Below are 18,859 nucleotides of genomic sequence, written 5' to 3' on the forward strand. Positions count from 1 at the left end.
GCTCTCCTGTGACTGGGCACTGCAGCAACAGGGTACTGGGGCTGTCTTGACTTCAGATTCTGGGAGAGATCCTGAGAGATGAGCAACTCCTGCAAATTCCATTGACTGCAGAGAGATCTGCAGGGGCTCAGTACCTCAAAAGAGGAAGTGATTCAATGGCTCAGAGGGAGAAAGGAGTTCCAAGCTTACAGAGCTGCCGTATGAGGAGAGATTAATATGACTGGGACTTTTCAGCTTGGAAAAAAGACGACTAAGGGGGGAGATGATAGAGGTCTATAAAATCATGACTGGTGTGGAGAAAGTAAATAAGGAATTGTTATTTCCCACTTCTTATAACACAAGAATTAGGGGTTGTCAAGGTTCCTTCCCCACTCTGAACACTAGGGTACAGATGTGGGGACCTGCATGAAAAACCTCCTAAGCCTATCTTTACCAGCTTAGGTCAAAACTTCCCCAAGGTACAAAATATTCCACCCTTTGTCCTTGGAGTGGCCGCTACCACCACCAAACAAATACTGATTACTGGGGAAGAGCTGTTTGGAAACTTCTTTCCCCCAAAAATACTTCCCAAAACCTTGCACCCCACTTCCTGGACAAGGTTTGCTAAAAAGCCTCACCAATTTGCCTAGGTGACTACAGACCCAGACCCTTGGATCTTAACAATGAACAATCCTCCCAACACTTGCACCCCCCCCTTTCCTGGGAAATGTTGGATAAAAAGCCTCACCAATTTGCATAGGTGACCACAGACCCAAACCCTTGGATCTGAGAACAATGAAAAAGCATTCAGTTTTCTTACAAGAAGACTTTTAATAGAAATAGAAGTAAATAGAAGTAAAGAAATCACCTCTGTAAAATCAGGATGGTAGATACCTTACAGGGTAATTAGATTCAAAACATAGAGAACCCCTCTAGGCAAAACCTTAAGTTACAAAAAAGATACACAGACAGAAATAGTTATTCTATTCAGCACAATTCTTTTCTCAGCCATTTAAAGAAATCATAATCTAATGCGTACCTAGCTAGATTACTTACTAAAAGTTCTAAGACTCCATTCCTGGTCTATCCCCGGCAGAAACAGCATATCGACAGCCAGAGACCCTTTGTTTCTCTCCCTCCTCCCAGCTTTTGAAAGTATCTTGTCTCCTCATTGGTCATTTTGGTCAGGTGCCAGCGAGGTTACCTTTAGCTTCTTAACCCTTTACAGGTGAGAGAAGCTTTCCCCTGGCCAGGGGGGATTTCAAAGGGGTTTACCCTTCCCTTTATATTTATGACAGGGGTCATCACATGAAATTAACAGGCAGCAGGTTTAAAAACAAACAAAAGGAAGTATTTTTTTCACACAATGTACAGTCAACCTGTGGAACTCCTTGCCAGAGGATTTTATGAAGGCCAAGACTATAACAAGGCTCAAAAAAGAACTAGATAAATTCATGGAGGATAGGTCCAGGATGGGCAAGAATGATGTCCCCAGCCTGTTTGCCAGAAGCTGGGAATGGGCGACAGGGGATGAATCACTTGATGATTACCTGTTCTGTTCATTCCTTCTGAAGCACCTGGCACTGGCCACTGTTGGAAGACAGGATACTGGGCTAGATGGACCTTTGGTCTAATCCAGTATGGCCGTTCTTATGCAGAGAAGCACAAGCAAAAGTGCAATCGACCCCAGCACCACTATGGAACATCACAGGGAGTGGGACACAGAGGAGATTAAGATGGGAGGAGTGAAGACTGGGGATAAGATAAGATCAGAGCTGTGGCATGAGAGGGTGATGACAGGTGAAGTCAATCCCATTTTGAAAACTGGGAAGGCAAAGTTGAATTAGTTTGGAAATGTACAAGAACCCAGTGAGTGCGCTGAGGTGAAATAAATCCATTTCCTGGAATAACATAGCAATCTGGAGATGCAGGGATTCAAAGAAGCTCACTTTGAGAAGGTGAGATGGGGTTAAAAAAACTAAGGGAAAGGCAGGAATGAAGCAAGAACAAGTGTATGTGATATGCTATAGGTAAAAAAAAATTAAACAAGTGAGAGAAGAGACGGAGTGTCTAGAGTCAAAAAAGATACCAAGACATTTGGCTTTTGTAGCAAAATTAAAAGCTAGGTCTTGGGTTTAAGTGGTAATGTATTTAGAGACATGGGGCAAAGAGGACTCTTCCTTCGAAGCCAAAAAGTAGCACAATTCCCTCCTACACCACTCTTGATATTGTGATGGAGTGATTGATTGATCCAAACTAGTTAGAACTGTCACATAAATAAAGTGAGCAAGTGTGTCACGCTGCTAGAAAGGAAAGGTTAAGCGCTTTCTGTGTGTTCATTTTTATCTCTTCGCATTTGACTTTGTTGTAAGAGAGAGAACTTCCGTTGATACACCTGTTTCCAGTGTATAGATGGCACAAAAGAACATTCTTTGGCCAACTCATCAAACACACGCTTTGTGCGTGAATCGTGGTGTATCACGTTGCCGAGAGCAGGGAAGGCTTTTGCAGGACTAGATGGAGTCTAAACAGCTTTGTGATAGAACAGAAAAGTGTGAAGAAACAAGGCAAAACAAGACAGGGCTTCCCTCATTGGAAGTCTAAAGCAAAGGTATGAGGCATGCCTCATTTTAGCAGAGTCCAAGGCAAAGAGGAAAGATGGTCCAGTCGTTGGTGCACAAACTTAGAACTTGGGAAATCTGGGTTCAAGTTCACTTCTATTTTTAGCAAGCTAGCTAGAGTACAGCTAACAAGGGTACAGCTACATGAGCTGCCATTTGCTCCCCCCACCCCCCAACTTCAACATAGCTGTACCTTTTGTACCTCAGTTCCCCATCCTCATTTTACAGGTAATAACCCTGCCCTACCTCACAGGGATGTTGTGATGATAAATATATTAAAAACTGGGAGGTGCTCAGATACTATGGTAACTAGGATTCTATAAATACCATAGATAGAACAGGACTCCTCAGATCCAGCCCCTCTCAAAAGCCTGACTTTCATGGCCACAACTCACCCCTTTCACAGAGTGCTCAGGAGATTAGTTATCTCCCCAAAGCTGGCCAAGCCCTGCAAAGGTACATGCTTGGTACATTTCTTGCTGCAAGGGCTTTTCAATCACCTTACAGACAAGACTGTCTCTGGATCTGATTAGTTGGTTCTGCTGGGTCAGAAGAGGGTCAAATCTGACATCTTTCTTTACTGAAATTGAGTCAGTTTTGTTCAGAAGTTCTGGAGATTCTTGGGGAATCTGGGGCTATGACCTGCAATGTAGTCACTCATGACAGGTTAAATCAAACAAGGAGGCACTGGATCTGCTATTGGATTGCCACAAGGAGCACTGATGCCAGCACCCCTAAAGCAACTGTTAGGCCTTTGCGGAAGAAGTTACTTCTTGGCACAGATAATGTTGTCAATTACTGCTCTAAGTTTTCTGTTTTGGGGAAGTTTTTGGAAAGCAGGTGTGGACCTGGAGTCCTCAGATTTCATGGATCCTTTTTAAAAAAAAAAATCTAGTTGTGGTCCTCTGCATGGTATGTCGATAGCTCTCAGCTCATTTTGGTGCTGGACAGAGATCAGGTGTCCAGGCTGATTCTTTTAGTTCATATCAATTGCCTTCAATAAAGCAGAGGTTGAGCTGCAGGCCCTGGCAGAATGATGCTTATGTGGGTCTATTTTTCCCCCTCCAGGAAGGCACATTGGGCAATTGTTCTACTCCATCTAATCAATAAGACTGCTCTCACATCCCCATGATCACCTCCAGTCCAGCACCCAGACCCTGCAGTGCATTAGACCAGAGTCAAAACTACAGCATCCACCTGCCACAGTGACTAAGGTTGTGGGCCAAGGCATTTGAAGAGGCCTATATAATTTTAATTAAAACTCTTATTAGCCTCTAGTCACCGTAGAATTAAACATATCCCTTTCCTCCCCACCTGCCATTTTGGCAACTTCTTCAACCTTACGTAAGAAGCAAGCCACCATAGCAAAGGGCCTAATTTCACTTATACCACAAGGAAGCATGGTCTAGTCAGTGGGTAGAGCACAGAAGTGGGAGTCTGGAGAGCTAAATTATGGTTTTGGCTCCACTAATCACTCACTGTGGGATTCTGGACAAGCCACATTACCTCATCATTAATCCATTTCTATCCCCACCTGTTAAAAAATTAGGATAATAATGCTTATGCTTTCAAATCTACAGGTGAAAAGCAATCAGTGTTATTTTTATTTGCATTAGTTCTGAAGAAGAGCTGGAGAAGAAGGTGGTTAAACAGCGTTTGCTGGGATTCCATGCACTCCAGATCAGTTACCCATTTATCTCATCTTGCATGAAGAAGCCAGAAAGATGACAGATATGCGACCTCACTTGCACTCAGCAGCTGCAGCAATACTTTACTGAAGCTCAGAATAAATTATCTGGAAAAGCCAATCAATAAATTGATAAAATGTCTTCTGTCTACTGAGCCAAGGGACATTATTTTGATAAAGGGAACTTTTAAGTGAGCAGGTCTATATATGATATCAGACGATACTGCTCATTTGTACCCTCTCTCGCTTCAGGTGCCATTTTAAGAAAAGCACTCCAAGTGCAGCCTGGGAACAGCTGGGCTAGAGTGCTTTCAGGCTGCAAACTGACCATACCTCTGAACCAGTGGCAGCGGGAGGAAATTGAGGGTAGAGGTCATATCCAGTCCACAGTCTAACATGATGGTGGTAGATTTGAACTTGAGCACATTGCATGGCAAGGTTGGATGCCCCGACAAGCAGTACTGAAAGAAGAAAACTAGAATTAATGAAGAATCAACTATAACAAAGCACAAGCTGAAAGGGTCAAATAATTGTCATTTATTATTTTTAAAAAAATGGCAGCAGCCTAGGCTTCTTGGCAAACAACCCTGCAAAGGAAAAGTTGTACAAATGTAGCCTGCCTAAGCCGCAGCTCGGAGTGTGGGACCTGCTTCTGAACAAAGACACCAGCACAAGTTACATTTATATAACCTCCTCGATCATGAAGAACCCTAAATGCTTTGCAAACTTAACAAGCGAAGATATAAATTACATATCAGAGGGGTGACTGCAGTCTCAACCGAGAAGCAGGCACCTCTGGTACAGAAAGTGGCAAATATTTGAAAATGTATAGCAACACTGTGGAACAGTATAAGCCACGAAGTGAAGAATACTGCATATGATTGAAACCGGAGGGGTAATATTATTGCTCAAACTAGAATGCGGCCAGGACATGTGGGCCTCTGCTCTCCTACCTGGGATCTGTAATGACCTCAAGTGGTCAAGATTTTGCTTTAACATCTCAAAGACATCACTTCTGGTAGCTTAACCTCTCTTGCTGCACAATTTAAATACTAAGTATGACCATAGCCACTTTATATATTCAAAGCTCTTCACAGACATTTAAAACACTAAATTGATTAAAAACTGATTTTAAAAGCCACGTTTATTTTGTGATCATTTATTTCATTTTACTCTCTTTAGTGAATAAGGTAGATTAGTCCATTTTACTTTCTAGCACCGATCCCACACATTAACACAGGCCCACAATGTTTGGGTTAAAAGTCCTGAGGAGAATGTTTACATCCACCCCTAAAGAAGCTGTTTTTAATTAAATTTGAAAAATCAGGAAGACATTTTCCTTATTAGATTTGTAATTGCTCAAGTTTTAATTTTAAATTGCAAAACCTAAGTTATTCAACAGCATCTCTTTAAATTCTGCTTTCTGTCAGCACAGCTTTAAGAGAAGTCCTTGCGGTTTTGGGGCTTATTGTGAATATATGGGAATAATGTCCATTAAGTCAATAGAGCTACTCCTGGGTGTAAAATTAAGCACCCACATAAGTCTTTGTATGACTGAAATCATATGTAACTGCTGCCACAGATCCAGCAAGTGGGAGGAGATGTGGGAAAACAGACAATTTTCTGTAGACCCTAATTAAACAAAGGTATTAAAAATTCAGCAATTAAGTATTTTTAAATGGGTACATTACAACCTTCAGTGTTCAAAACTCCCTTGTTATTAGAACAGAGTTATGTCCCTGAAGTGCTCAACACAGGGTAGATAAAAATCTATGCTTTAAAAAAAAAATCTGTTTTTTTTTTTATTTAAAACGGATTTTTTTGATAAAATGCTTTTTGAGGAAAAAGCCTAAAGATAGTTATAATTAAGATACATTATAGCTCAAAGATATCTCATCATGGAATAGGGATTATAAATTATAATTCTATAGTATGAGACAATATATTCATGTAATGTTTAAGAAAAGTTTTGTAAATGAGTTCCAATAGTTCATGGTTTAGGGACCCAATTTTACGGGGTTCCACAGGCTTCTGTATAGGTTATTTAGGTTAATCTTTCTATCTACCCAATATCAGTGCTCAGTCTAGAAGATACCATCAGAGAAGCTTAGTTTTGCAGTTCTCAAACTGTGGATTTGTGTCTCCAGAGGTAACATGCTTGTTAACAGCAAAAATGTTTTAAAATAAATAAATATATATAGAGAGAGGTGAGAAATAACAGACCTCAACTCTATCATCCCTCTGCAAATTTGTGTACAGAGAATAAATCCCTTACCTCTCTCTAAAAGTGCAAAGTTTCAAAAAGTTCAAAGAATAGAAGATTGTTGGGGACAGAACAGATCTGGACAAGGAGAAGAAGTCTGGAGATAAATGTGAGAAGCAAGGGACATATGCTTGTTTTGTTAAAATATTATATGTTTGCTGTTGAAGAAAAAATCCAGAATACTTAACGTTGTTGTTTTAGTTAAATAAAACAATTTAAATGTCTGTCTGGTGATGTTCTCCTCTTAATACAGTATGGCAAGAAAATCCTCCAAATATTAATGATTAACCTATTGAATTGTAGATAATTCACCTCCCAATGACTTCATAAATATCTGCTTCAATTACTCTCAGTGATTGTAATAACTGGCATGGTATCACACTTTTATCTGTGCCAAGCAAAGTACACCTCTACCCCAATATAATGCTGTCCTCCGGAGCCAAAAAATGTTACCGCGTTATAGGTGAAACTGCATTATATTGAACTTGCTTTGATCCACTGGAGCACGCAGCCCCCCCACCCCGAGTGCTGCTTTACCGCGTTATATCCAAATTCGTATTATACCGGGTCGCGTTATATCGGGGTAGAGGTGTACTGTGTAAGATCATAGTCCAGCGTATATCAGAGGCAGCTGATAGCGTTCTCAGAAAAGAGCAAGTTGGTTTTTAGAAAGGGCATGGATGCACAGACCACATCTTCATTCTACGAAACATGACAGAACAGTGCTTAGAATCGCAACGGCAACTCTACATATATTTCATAGACTTTGAGAAGGCTTTGGATAGCATTCACAAGACCAGCCTATGGCGCATTCTGCGGGCATATGACATTCCTTTCCATATCATCATCGTCATCAAAAGCTTCTCTTTCAACTTTACATGCAGTGTTGATCACAGCAAGCTCAGTTTTGAAGTCAAAAGAGGAGTACGTCAGGAGTTTGTCATGTCTGCAATCCTCTTCAACATTGCCATCGACTGGGTAATGCAGTGTACAACAGAAGACATGCCAAGAGGCATTAAATGGACACTCGTCTCATCCCTTGAAGACCTGGACTTTGCAGATGTCGCTCTCCTATCACATACCCAACACCATATACAAGAAAAAACAACTGACTCAACGCATTCATAGCCAGCAAATTGCACTGAAAATAAACCGCAACAAAATAGATGATATGACCTTTAATATTGTCTCAACATCACCAGTACGGATAGAGGATTATGTTCTCACCAATGTAGAAACATTCACATACTTGGGCAGTACCATCAGCCAGGATGGTGGAATAAGCCAGGACATCTGGAACAAAATCAATAAAGCCAGGAGCATCTTCAGGAGCTTAAATACAGTCTGGAAATCATCAAAATACAACACCAAAACCAAACTCAAGTTTTATCAGAGCGGCGTACTTTCAACACTATTTTATAGCGCAGAATGCTGGGGAATGAGAAAGTATGACACATCCAAACTGTCTTCATTCCATACAACCTGCCTCAGAAAAATCCTCTGTATATTTTGGCCCAGAACAATCTCAAACCAAGATCTATCGACACAGTGCAGCCAAGAGGACCTGAGCACCATCATTGCCAGAGGGCATTGGAGATGGATCAGTCACCTGCTTCGGACGGAAACTGACTCTATCACCAGAGTAGCAATAAGATGGACACCTGAAGGCAAGCGAAAACGAGGCCGCCTCAAAACAACATGGCGAAGAGCTGTGGAAGCCGAGCTGAAAAACCTGGGGCACAGCTGGGGAACCATTGAAAGACCTGCCAGAAACTGACAGGAGTGGAGGAGCTTCGTCACTGCCCTAAACGCCAGAGGCATAATAGGAACATGATGATGTCCCTGAAATCTCTTGGATCCATGGAAAACCACCCACCCCGTTTTTTTCCTTTATGACTTATTCAATGTCCTGTATGACTTTCAAATAGTTTAAGTTGTACTGTATTGAAATTCAAACAAACAGTTATTATTGCTTAAAGCTCATTGAAGCAGACCTGCAACGTACCCCAAATGTTGTGTTCTTTGGCCTGTCCAACTGGTGGGTCTAGTTTGCTATTTATCTTTTCTTCAGTTTTCTAAAAATACAACTACAGGCATCCCAAGTGCTCTCGGTGCCTGTTCCATTAATTAAAGGTCATAACACATGAACCAAAGTCTGTCCATAAATATATCAACCTCAGCCCATGATCTCTTCAACAGCTTTAGAGAAGAAAGAAAGAGACAGGCTTTGAAAAGCAGCTGGAAAGTTAACACATCTGGACTCTGGCAGATCAAGGCAAGGAGCAAGTTCCAAATCCAAGGACTCCTCACAGAGGATGCTCCACTGTATTATTTATAGGGCCCTAACAAATTCACGGCTGTGAAAAAAGCACCATGGACCGTGAAACCTGGTCTCCGCTGTGAAATCTGGTCTTGTGTGTATTTTTACCCTATACTATACATATTTCACAGGGAAGACCAGCAGTTCTCAAACTGGGGGTCCCAACCCAAAAGGGGGTTGTAAGGTTATTGTAAGGGGGTCTTGGTATTGCCACCCTTACTTCTGTGCTGTCTTTAGAGCCGGATGGCCGGAGAGTGACAGCTGCTGACCAGGCGCCCAGCTCTGAAGGCAGCGCCCCTCCAGCAACAGCACAGAAATAAGGATGGCAATACTACGACCCGGCTACAATAACTTTGTGATCCCCCTCCCCACAACCCGCTTTTGGGTCAGGAGCCCTACAGTTACAACAATGTGAAATTTCAGATTTAAATATCTGAAATCATTAAATGTACAATTTTTTAAATCCTATGACTCTGAAATTGACCAAAGTGGATCATGAATTTGTTAGGTCCCTACTTATTTATGTTGAAGGATCGCGAGTATGAGTGCCTCTGCTGACTTCACATGTGGCTGCTTGGAGTGGGAGAGAGGCAATCTCTCAGGTAACCAGGCCCCAAGCCATTCAGGGACTTGTAGGTTAAAACCCAACGTTTCAAGTTTCACACAGAAACGAGGGCAGGTTGTGCAGCAGTGCTCAAATGTTATAGTTACATGCTCATTATGGGCAGTGTATGTGTAATATATACATATATATATATATATGGTGGAGTTTGCTGTTGGATTTGCCTTTATAATTGTCAGCGGCAGCAAGAGCCTGAATGAAAGTACATTAAAACCAGTGGCTATCTTTCCATTGTCTTCACTAGGCTATGGAGCAGAAGTCCACTGCTTAGGACTGGTGCCTATTGTTTTTGGTCTTGTTCTTCCAGATTTAAAACAAATAAATGGGGGACCAGGATGAAATTGCCAAAAACCCTGGATTTCCCTCGTGACCCAAGACAAGGCTAGGACCTGCAGCTACCACCTTGGCCTCCAAATATTTTATACTCATTTCAGCCCAGTTGCCCTCCCCCCAACAATGGAGTCTTTGTTTCTTAGCACAAAATTGTTCTTTCAACTCAGTACATGGTAGCTCACTAAAGTAAGTTAGGTGAAAAGCACTATGCACGTACAAACTAAGGATTTCAGTGCATTCTGCAAACACTTAGATTTCATATCCTTCCTATCATGCCCCACTCCTACAAACACTTATGCATGTGCTTAAGTTTACATGAGTAGTGGGACTACTCACATAACGTTAAGCACATTGAATCACAGAAGTGTAGGGCTGCAAGAGCCTCGAGAAGTCATCAAGTCCAGGCCCCTGCACAGAGGCAGTGCCAAGTAAATGCATATGTAACTGTTTGTAGGATCAGAACCTTAAGCTACCTACCTATTAACTGCATTTTACAGAGGGAAGTTATGTCATAAGGAAGGTAAGTGATTTGCCCAAAGTCACAAAACGAGCCAGAGATGGAGACAGAACTCAGGAGCTCCACCCCACAAGCTTGTGCTCTATTAGAATACACACCTTCCCTACGGAAAAGCCTTCTTCAAAGTAAACCAAAGTATTTTCAGAGAGCTCCACTTTTAAGGACCGTATCGCTCCAAGTTAAAGAACTCAGAATTTGGGTTCGGACGGCCTGGAGGTGACTCAGCTTTTCCAACTTTCAGACAAGGAATTGCACTGTGTGAGGATTATCAGGGTGAGCCACTCGTTGTGACATGCAGAGAGAGGCCTTTGCCTGTGTGACACCCCTTCAGAAGTGTCTCCTACTCTACCATCAACATCAGGCCCTTCCTGCCCTCCACTGCAGCTATCCCAGCCTTTCGCAGGGAGCCTCGGGTCACCGTCCGAAGCAGAGAATCTGGACTCTCGGCTGCAGCTCTGCATGGCAGGGTGCTTTGCCTTCCCATGTGCTGCAGGACCTGGCTCAGTGTTTGCATGCTCCCCCCAGAGACAGACGACAAAAAGCGTCCCCCAGCGCTGAGCCCAGCCCTGCTCCTCGCAGGGCCTCAGTTTCCCCACCGGTAGGGAGGAAGGCGACCCCCACGCTCCAGCCAGGGGCAGGGCTGAGGGTTAACCCCCTGACGCTCAGTAAACACTCTGAAGCCCCCAGAGGTGGCCAGGCCTGAACCACGGGGGAATCCTTCGCCCCAGCCCCACCGACAGACGCTGACTGTACAGACTCACCAGCTTCATGCTTTACCCGGCCGGCGCTATTGACTGTTACCATCCTCCCGCTTCCTGCCCAGCCTCTGCCACCCAGAGCACCATGGGACTTGTAGTCCCCTTCCCTCTCCCCGCTCCCGCGCCTTCTCCTGCCCAGGATGAAGTCATGCCCAGCCTCTTCTGCCCCCGGGGCATCCTGGGAGTTGTAGTCCCCTCCTCGCCCGAGCCCCGGTCTCCGTTGGCGTGCCGTTCCGGGGGGGGCATGCTGGGAGTTGTAGTCCTCGGGCCTCGGCTCTCCCCTTCGCCCAAGGGAGGGGGGAACTACAAGTCCCAGGGTCTCACAGCGGCGGCAGGTGGGAGCTTGGATGTTGATATCAACATGGCGCTTGCCCGACAGACAAAGACAGTCAGGCTGGTGTGATTGAGCCAAAAAAAAAAAAAAAAAAAGCAGGGGGGAGGGGGGAATTTCTCTTGGGGGGGTCGGGGCGGGGGCATCGGAAGCTGCGGGATTTTCACCCCCCACTGCTCTCCTCCCTCTGCACCCCCATTATTCTCCCCCTCACACTGGGACTGGGGATCCCCCCCCCCCATGCTGTTAAATGGTGAGGTGGAGAAGTGACCAGGATCCAGAGGTGAGTGTTACCGGGCGGGGGGGGGGGGATCGTGCTGCTTTCGGGGGGCGGGTCCCCTGAGCTTGTGCTGGGTCTGGCTGGGGGAGTTGAACCCTGGGGTAGGGGGAGCTTCCTGGAGCAGAGGTTGGGTGAGGTGGGTTCGGGGGTGGGGGAGTCCCCTTGCCCTGTGCTGGGCTTGGGGGTAGTGGAAGGGGAGGTCCCGTTAGCTTGTGCCGGATTTTGCTGAGAGAGTTTAATACAAGGGATCTGGGTGGCTCCTTGTATCCTTGAAGTGGGGGCAGGGAGGTGCCCCCTAGACAGGACTGTTTTTTTGCTGGGGGAATTTAACACTGTGGTTTTGTTAAGGGCAGGGGTGGGCTTCTTGCTTTCCTTGACATACAAGCTGCGAGTGACATTAATTTTTTTCGGGGGGGGAAGGGGGAGAGTAGATGGGTGGTGAGGGGAAGGAATCCCCTTAGGCTGGGTTGGGTTTTGCTGAGGAGTTTGACGGTGGGATGAGGAGGGATGGTGGCTCCTTCTTTGCTTGAAGCACAAAACTGTGTGAGAGCAATGGTGTGTCTGAGGAGGGGGACTTGCACCAGGTTAGACTCGGTTCTGGTGGGTTTGGGGTGTCTGAGGTTTGTGTGGCCACTTGCACTGCCTGAAATAGGGGACAGGTAAAGAGGAGGAGGACGGAGACAGCTGCTGCTGCCGGTGGGCTGGGGTGTGTTGGGGTATTCTGCAGGCTGTTGTAGTTTTGCAGGGGAGTTGAACATAGGGCTGGTTAGAGGGGGATTAGAGAAGAAGGGAGGCGCCTTGTCCGGTGTTGGGATACTACGGTGATGGGCACGCTATTAAAACTTAGATTATGTTCTTGAGACACAGAATGTGTGTGGTATGAATTATGGTGAAAAAAGAGGAGGTGGTTGTTTCTTGCCAGGGAATTTTATACTGGCCTATGGAGAGTAGGATAGGGAAGATACCTTTGAAGCAAATAATGTGTCTGTGAAATCACTTGGGAGAGGGAGGGTCCTTGTCAAGAGGAGAGATTCTGTGTTGGTAGGTTGGTGTGGGTGGGTGTAGGGGGGATGGTATAGTGCTTTTATGGTTGTATGTCCAAGACACTAGTGAGAGCTTGCTTCCAAAACAAATCTGCTTGATACAGAGGAGAGAGCATGCATGATGAGGAAGAGACAGGTGAGAACCCTAAAGGGATGTTGTAGCTGATGTGTTTAACACTGGAGGGCAGGGGGGAAACATAGGAAGGTGTCTCCTTGAATGTATGGGAGAAGAACATGGGTGGGGTGTTCGTTTTGTTTTTACTTTTAAGAGGCTCAGATTTTGAGCTGGAGGGAGGGTGTTAAAATTGCTTTTATATTTGTACCTGGGACATTCCTTTGAATGCCCGTGTGTGGCCCCAAAACTGCCTAAAAAAGAGTGAGGCTGGAAAAGGCGGCAGGGAATTCCGCTAGGCTGGTACATTGTGTTAGTTTTTGCTTTGCTGTGGAGTTCAAAGAAAACCAACCTGCCCATTTTTTTTTGGTGTAAATATACATACAGCATGATGGCCTGAGTTGGGCTCTTGCTTCTCAGTTTTGGGAGGTGGGAAGGGGTGGTTAAAAGTGCCTCTAAATGTATCTGCAGGGTACTTTCTTCGGAAACAATTTTTTCATTAGCTCTGAAAAATCTTTTGATCATATGTCTTATTTCCCCCACCCCCTTCAAATAAGGGAAGGAAAGGATGCCTTTTGGGGTGGGAGGGAAAGAGGAAGTATGATGAGCGTTGCCACTTCCCTGTATGTGAAGTCCTATGTACTCGGTTTATTCTGGAGTTCAAGTGACACTGGCAGCACAGAGGCAGGTGGCTTCAAGTGCTAAATGCATATGGACTGAAAATGGTGGGTTTTAAATGTAATGGCCCAGGACAACTGATTTGGGAACAGCAAGTCTGCTAGGTACTGGCTGTGTGCCCCTGACTCAAAAACCAGAGGGGATAGTTAGAGGAGACTGAACTGATGAAGGGAATGCAATTTGGATAAATGATGCTACACAAAAAGTTGTTGTATAAACGGCTTGTGCTAGGCAGTCAACTCAGCTTGCAAAACCGTGGAGCGCCTGTCTGGGTACTATGATATCACTAGCTCATTTCTGCATGGCTCATCAGGTGCAGGAGCTTCTCTGCTTCCTTCCTGGGATGGTGCAGCTGGTATCTGATTTCCTCCATAGATGGGAGAGGAGGAGTCCTGTGCAGTTTTTTTCCCCCTCTGAGATGATTGCATTTTCTTTGGCCTCACTGTTCCCTGCCTCATTAGTAGGAACTGCATTTATATTTGTTTACCACTATGCCATGCCAATGGGAATGCCTGGAGTAGTGGGGAGTGGGTGTATGTGAATTCATCTCACTAACGTGTTTCTTTTCTTCCATTGTTGTAAGATGATGCTAGGACACAGTTCTGCAACAGCAGGCAGTAAACTTCATGTCTTTGTGGTTTTTGACACTCCCTCATTGCTGGGTTATCTGTTTCTGAGCCAAATCCTGAAGGAAAGGGTTGGGGGACAGGCAGCACATTACATACACACAGCTGGAACTTCTTTAGGTTCAGACAGACTTTGTCTTTTTGGTTGTGAAAATTATTTGCCATCTCTCTATGTTCTACGAGTGCTGGAATTTCTGAGGTGGCAGGATTATACTTGATGTACCTGTACATTGATGTGTTTGCATTTGGGAACACTGTCCATTTTCTCTTATGCAAAGATTCTTCATCTTTAACTCCGTGTGATGGGCACAGCCTTTTTGTAGGGTTGACTGAATTGTATAGTGAGCTGAGCATGGGACTAGGAACAAGGAATTTGTTTTACACTGCTGTGTCTATTCCTAGCGTTCCTCTGGCACAGAACAGGCATCCACATTCTTACCACCGTGTCATCTAACTCTGTTCAGAGCAGGTCGACACAACTGCGGAGTGTGGGCCACCAGCCGTATTATAGTAGTGCTAGCATGGATGAAGCTGCACAGTTGCCAGAAGAATGGTGGGAGGATTTCAAAAAAATCCTGTCTCGACCAGGCCTTCTTATCTCTGCCATTTATTTCTTGTGCAGTTTTGTGCATTTCTATCTGTTGGGCCTTTCTAAAACATCTACCGCTGTACTGTCTATTATAATTTGCGGCTAGAGGCCAACCAAGAATGAGATCTCCACACTGTTTGGAGCGTGAGTAGCCAGTGCCTGCCCCAACCAGCTTATCTCTCTGTCTCTGTTTTCTCTATCTGTAAAATAGGAATGCTTACTAGTCTCCTTGAGAGGGGTGTTGTGAGTAAATGTCTGGCCAGTGTTTTGAAAGTGCAGTTAGTGTTTTATGAAGTATTATTTTGTAGTCATAAGAAGTGGCAGATTCATAAATTTATGGGGGAACTTGGAGATTCTCCGCCTTCAGATCAGGAACTAGAGAAATATTGTGGCTTTGTTTTTCTTTACATTGAATAAATGCAAAGGTCTGTATTAAAATTTACTTGTTCCATTCCGAACTGTTGAAGCTGTTCTGCTTCCATTGAAGTCTGTAGGAGTTTTTTGTAGTTTGGGCCTTCAGTGTGTAATTCAGGGGGAGAGGGAAGGACTCCAGACAGGCAAAAATGAGTCACATTTTAAAAGATATGGGAATCAGTTTAACTTATAACATATTACCTCTCTTTCATAAACAGGTATTTCTGATGACACCTACACTAACAAACAGGCAGATAACAGTAGCTTGTGTGGGATGGCAGTGGATTTGGATTTAAACTAAGCAACTTGTCATGCCTGCAATAGTATTGATGCACACAGGCTCCTTTGCCTGTGTTGTGCCCAGAGGGGTTCTGATTACAGGATCAGGACTTATTATGAGCAAATTCTTCACCTTCTACAAAGTTTAGGATTGGAGGTCAACCATTTTAAGGGATGCTGTCAACTCAAAAACCCGATTACAAAGGAACATATGTCTTCCCCTTATTATCAGTAACTTTATACAGTTTGTTTATTCTACATTTTTTGGATGCTTTAAAATCAATGAAGTCAGTTTCACTTTACATTGATTTATTGGGGCTTCAGCCGTGCACAGGAGTCCACTTTGCAGCTTTTCAAGACTGGGCCCTTACTTAGGCCTGTGCTGACAAATTTATCTTTTGCTTTAATCTTGTATGTTACCAATAATGTTAAATAATATTAGTGATTTATTAACACTTAAAATGTAGCAGATGCCTTGGATCTGATTTCTTTTCTTTTTTTTTAAATGAGACACTTATGTCATGATTTTGGATGGAGTTTTACAAGGTGATGAGGAGGGGTTATTTTAAAATTGTTTATTTTTTAAATCACTTCTCTAAAGTTGTTTGATAATCCATTACATTTTCCAGCTCCCTATTATATATCACTTATTATTCTTACTATTGTATTCCAGTAGCACCTAGAAATCCCAGCTGAGATCAGGTCCTGTCTTGCTAGGTGCTGCATATGCACATATTAGGAGATAATCCCTGCTCCTAAGAGTTTAGAAGACCTAGATTCTGTAAACATGTTTAACTTTATGAATGCAGGTAGCCTAGTCACATGCTTAAAGTTAAGTGCGTGTATAAGTGCTTGCGGGTTTTGGATCCAAGCAGACAAGCTAGATGGAGTGTAAAAAAGGAAATGTTGTTCCCATTTTACAGACAGTGAACTGCGAGGCCTAAAGAGAGTGACTGGTCCAAGATCAGACATGGAGTTAGTGACAGAACTGGGAAATGAACTCTGATCTCCAGAGTCTCACACTAGTGCTTTAATCACCAGATTGTTTCTTGCTCTCTGAGTTACTTGGCTAGCTACCAAATTTTAAAATAATGCCTACAGATTCTTTTCTTTCTTTCAAACTTTTTAACCCGAAGGTGGCAGTTACTTTTATTTTTCAGTTGGGTCTTGAAAATAGTAGATTGGAAAGCTTCATCCAAACAGAACTTCCCTGACCCGTTACTAACCGGAAACCGTCTCTAGCAAGTGAATCTTTAATTTATATTAACCATATGAAGACTTTTTTGGAGGAAAGATAGTTGCAAACTGTGGTCTTTGTTGCAGGTTAGCACGTAAAATGTTCTCAGATTGAGGCAGTCATGTGGTCTATGACAACAACAACAAAAAGTGGAAAACCAGTTCTCTAGTATCTGGCCAACTGAAAATTTCATCTTGTAACTGTGAAAGACACATTTATTTTTATGTTGTGCCTGCTAAAAAAAAAAAAAAAAGTTGCTAAGGTGATATACTAGGTTGAAAATCTGTTCTCTCTTGAATCTAGTCTTGTTTGGTTTTTCAATAAGGGAATTTACACAGGGTTAGTTTGTGGCCAGAAATGATTGTTGAGAAGCCGTTAATATACCTAGCCTTAAAATGAGGATGCGCTGAAATACTTTTTGTTTATAGTGTTGTTTGAAACACAAATTTCAATCACAAGTTGACCAAAATTCCATAGTTACTGCAGACATACTTCATAATATGCTGCTGAGCAAAGTGCTCATTTCGCAGTTGTGAAACTGCTTCTTATGGGTATGATTGCATCATGAAGCCTAATCTAATCAGAATGATCGATTTATGGCGATAACTTGTAGGCAGCATTGATACTGTATGGCTCTTACATTTCATATTTGATTCATTACTGCTGAAACACTGTCCTTCTTACTAACCACTCCATGATAAAGTAATACTTTGCACATTTATCTGTAGATCTTGAAGTACCTTACAGAGATGCACTTTGCAGACAGAGAAGCTGAGGCTCAGAGGCTAAGGGACTTGCCCAAGTTCACACACTGTCATTGGCAATTAGAAATACGAGTCCCCTTAGACCTGTCCCATGCTTAATTTGCATCTGTGATCTGTCAACGTTTTTTATTTTTAAATCTGTAAGGAGTTTATGGTCTGATCCTTTACGATCAGCATTTTATTCCCTTATTTTTGTATAATGCAAATATTCTAAGCTTGAACAATTAGTGTTTTTTCAGAATTACAAGCCAATGATTATATTGCTCAAATACATTTTTGGGCAGATTTCCCCTACCCCTAGTTTTTAATCAAGGCTGCACAGTAAAGGTAAATATAAACTGGAGAGCCCTTAAAATACAGAACTGTTGTAGTGCAGTGCTTTTGACTAGGTGTGTTCTGATTCATCTTTACCATGTCCATGCAGTACAAATGTATGGAAGGCCAATTACCTAAACATTTCTCTTATAAGATTTTTGTATGTCTGTTTACTGTCTTGATTTATGCTGGGTTTGTTGCGGTTACTAGGTAATAACTTAATAGGCTTAGCCATTCATCAGATATGATTTAGATTCATCTCACTCTGACTGAGTTTGTTGTATGGTTGACCACACGCATACCTACGAACATGTGTGTATGTTGTTGGGGAATCCTTCCTCCGAGGTACTGCCCTCTTGTGGATGGAATATTGTTGTCAGACCTAATCAAAAATATCCTAATATGTTGCCCTCTACTGTCTGCAGTCTACAGAGGCTAAATTTTGTGTATTTAATATTTCCTAATGCATAGAAGTGGCCAGGAATAACATCCTTCTCACCTTGTAGCTGAGACATGAAATGTATATGAAACCTATCCAGTGCTTTGAGGTGCCACTGAAACTGCCAGTTGGCTGAAGAAGTGCATACAATTAAAACCCAAGTACACAAGATAAATCCATTATGCTTGGCCATGAATATGCAGCGGATGAATCTCCCTTGCTCTGAATCCCTAGAGTTGGTTAAAGTTCATTTACTGTTAATTCAATAGCAAAACTGCCTTGTTTTTTTCCTTTTTTAAAAAGAAATGCAAGTCATAACTTCAGTGAATTCTTATTTGTGTCCTCGAATAAAACTATTACTCTTGAAACAGAACAGTAAAACTCCTCTTCTGGGGATTTAAAAATAATCCTGCTGAGCAGCTGATTTTGTTGCTTTGAAGAGCCTACATTTGGTAAACTAGGAAATGTAGCTCATGGCCACTTTCTGCATTTTGAGCTGCCCAGTTGTTTTGAGATACTAATCCAAACACAAGGCACTTAGCTCTTTCTTGAACTGTCATTGCTGCCCCTGCTATGAATATTTATTTAATTCTTTACAGGATAGTACTTCTGCGATGTAGCTTCTGTGATCACAGCTTCTACCTTTTGCTAG

The 18,859-nt window shown here is 43.1% G+C and overlaps 2 protein-coding genes across 8 annotated transcripts in view; one reads left to right on the forward strand and one right to left on the reverse strand.

Moving 5' to 3' along the window:
* INTS9 (integrator complex subunit 9) overlaps positions 1-11,177 on the reverse strand; it is a 79,224-nt gene extending 68,047 nt beyond the window's left edge. Inside the window, exons 1-3 of one of the 2 annotated variants that reach the window (XM_073335635.2) lie at positions 11,104-11,147; positions 7,778-7,843; positions 4,621-4,748 (exon numbers count right to left, since the gene is read on the reverse strand). In XM_073335635.2, the coding sequence (XP_073191736.1) occupies positions 4,621-4,748; positions 7,778-7,843; positions 11,104-11,112 (203 nt within the window). In that variant the 5' untranslated portion in view covers positions 11,113-11,147. Of the gene's footprint in view, positions 1-4,620; positions 4,749-7,777; positions 7,844-11,103 lie in introns of both variants that reach the window. The other variant, XM_073335636.1, reaches the window with a different exon arrangement.
* A 384-nt stretch (positions 11,178-11,561) lies between these two features.
* HMBOX1 (homeobox containing 1) overlaps positions 11,562-18,859 on the forward strand; it is a 143,100-nt gene continuing 135,802 nt past the window's right edge. For all 6 annotated transcript variants that reach the window (XM_073335637.2, XM_073335638.2, XM_073335641.2 and 3 more), the window contains exon 1: positions 11,562-11,714. The gene's annotated coding sequence lies outside the window, so the exon portion shown is untranslated. The remainder of the gene's footprint in view (positions 11,715-18,859) is intronic.

Source organism: Lepidochelys kempii, chromosome 3 (genome assembly GCF_965140285.1).
Source record: "Lepidochelys kempii isolate rLepKem1 chromosome 3, rLepKem1.hap1, whole genome shotgun sequence".
NCBI lineage: Eukaryota > Metazoa > Chordata > Testudines > Cheloniidae > Lepidochelys > Lepidochelys kempii.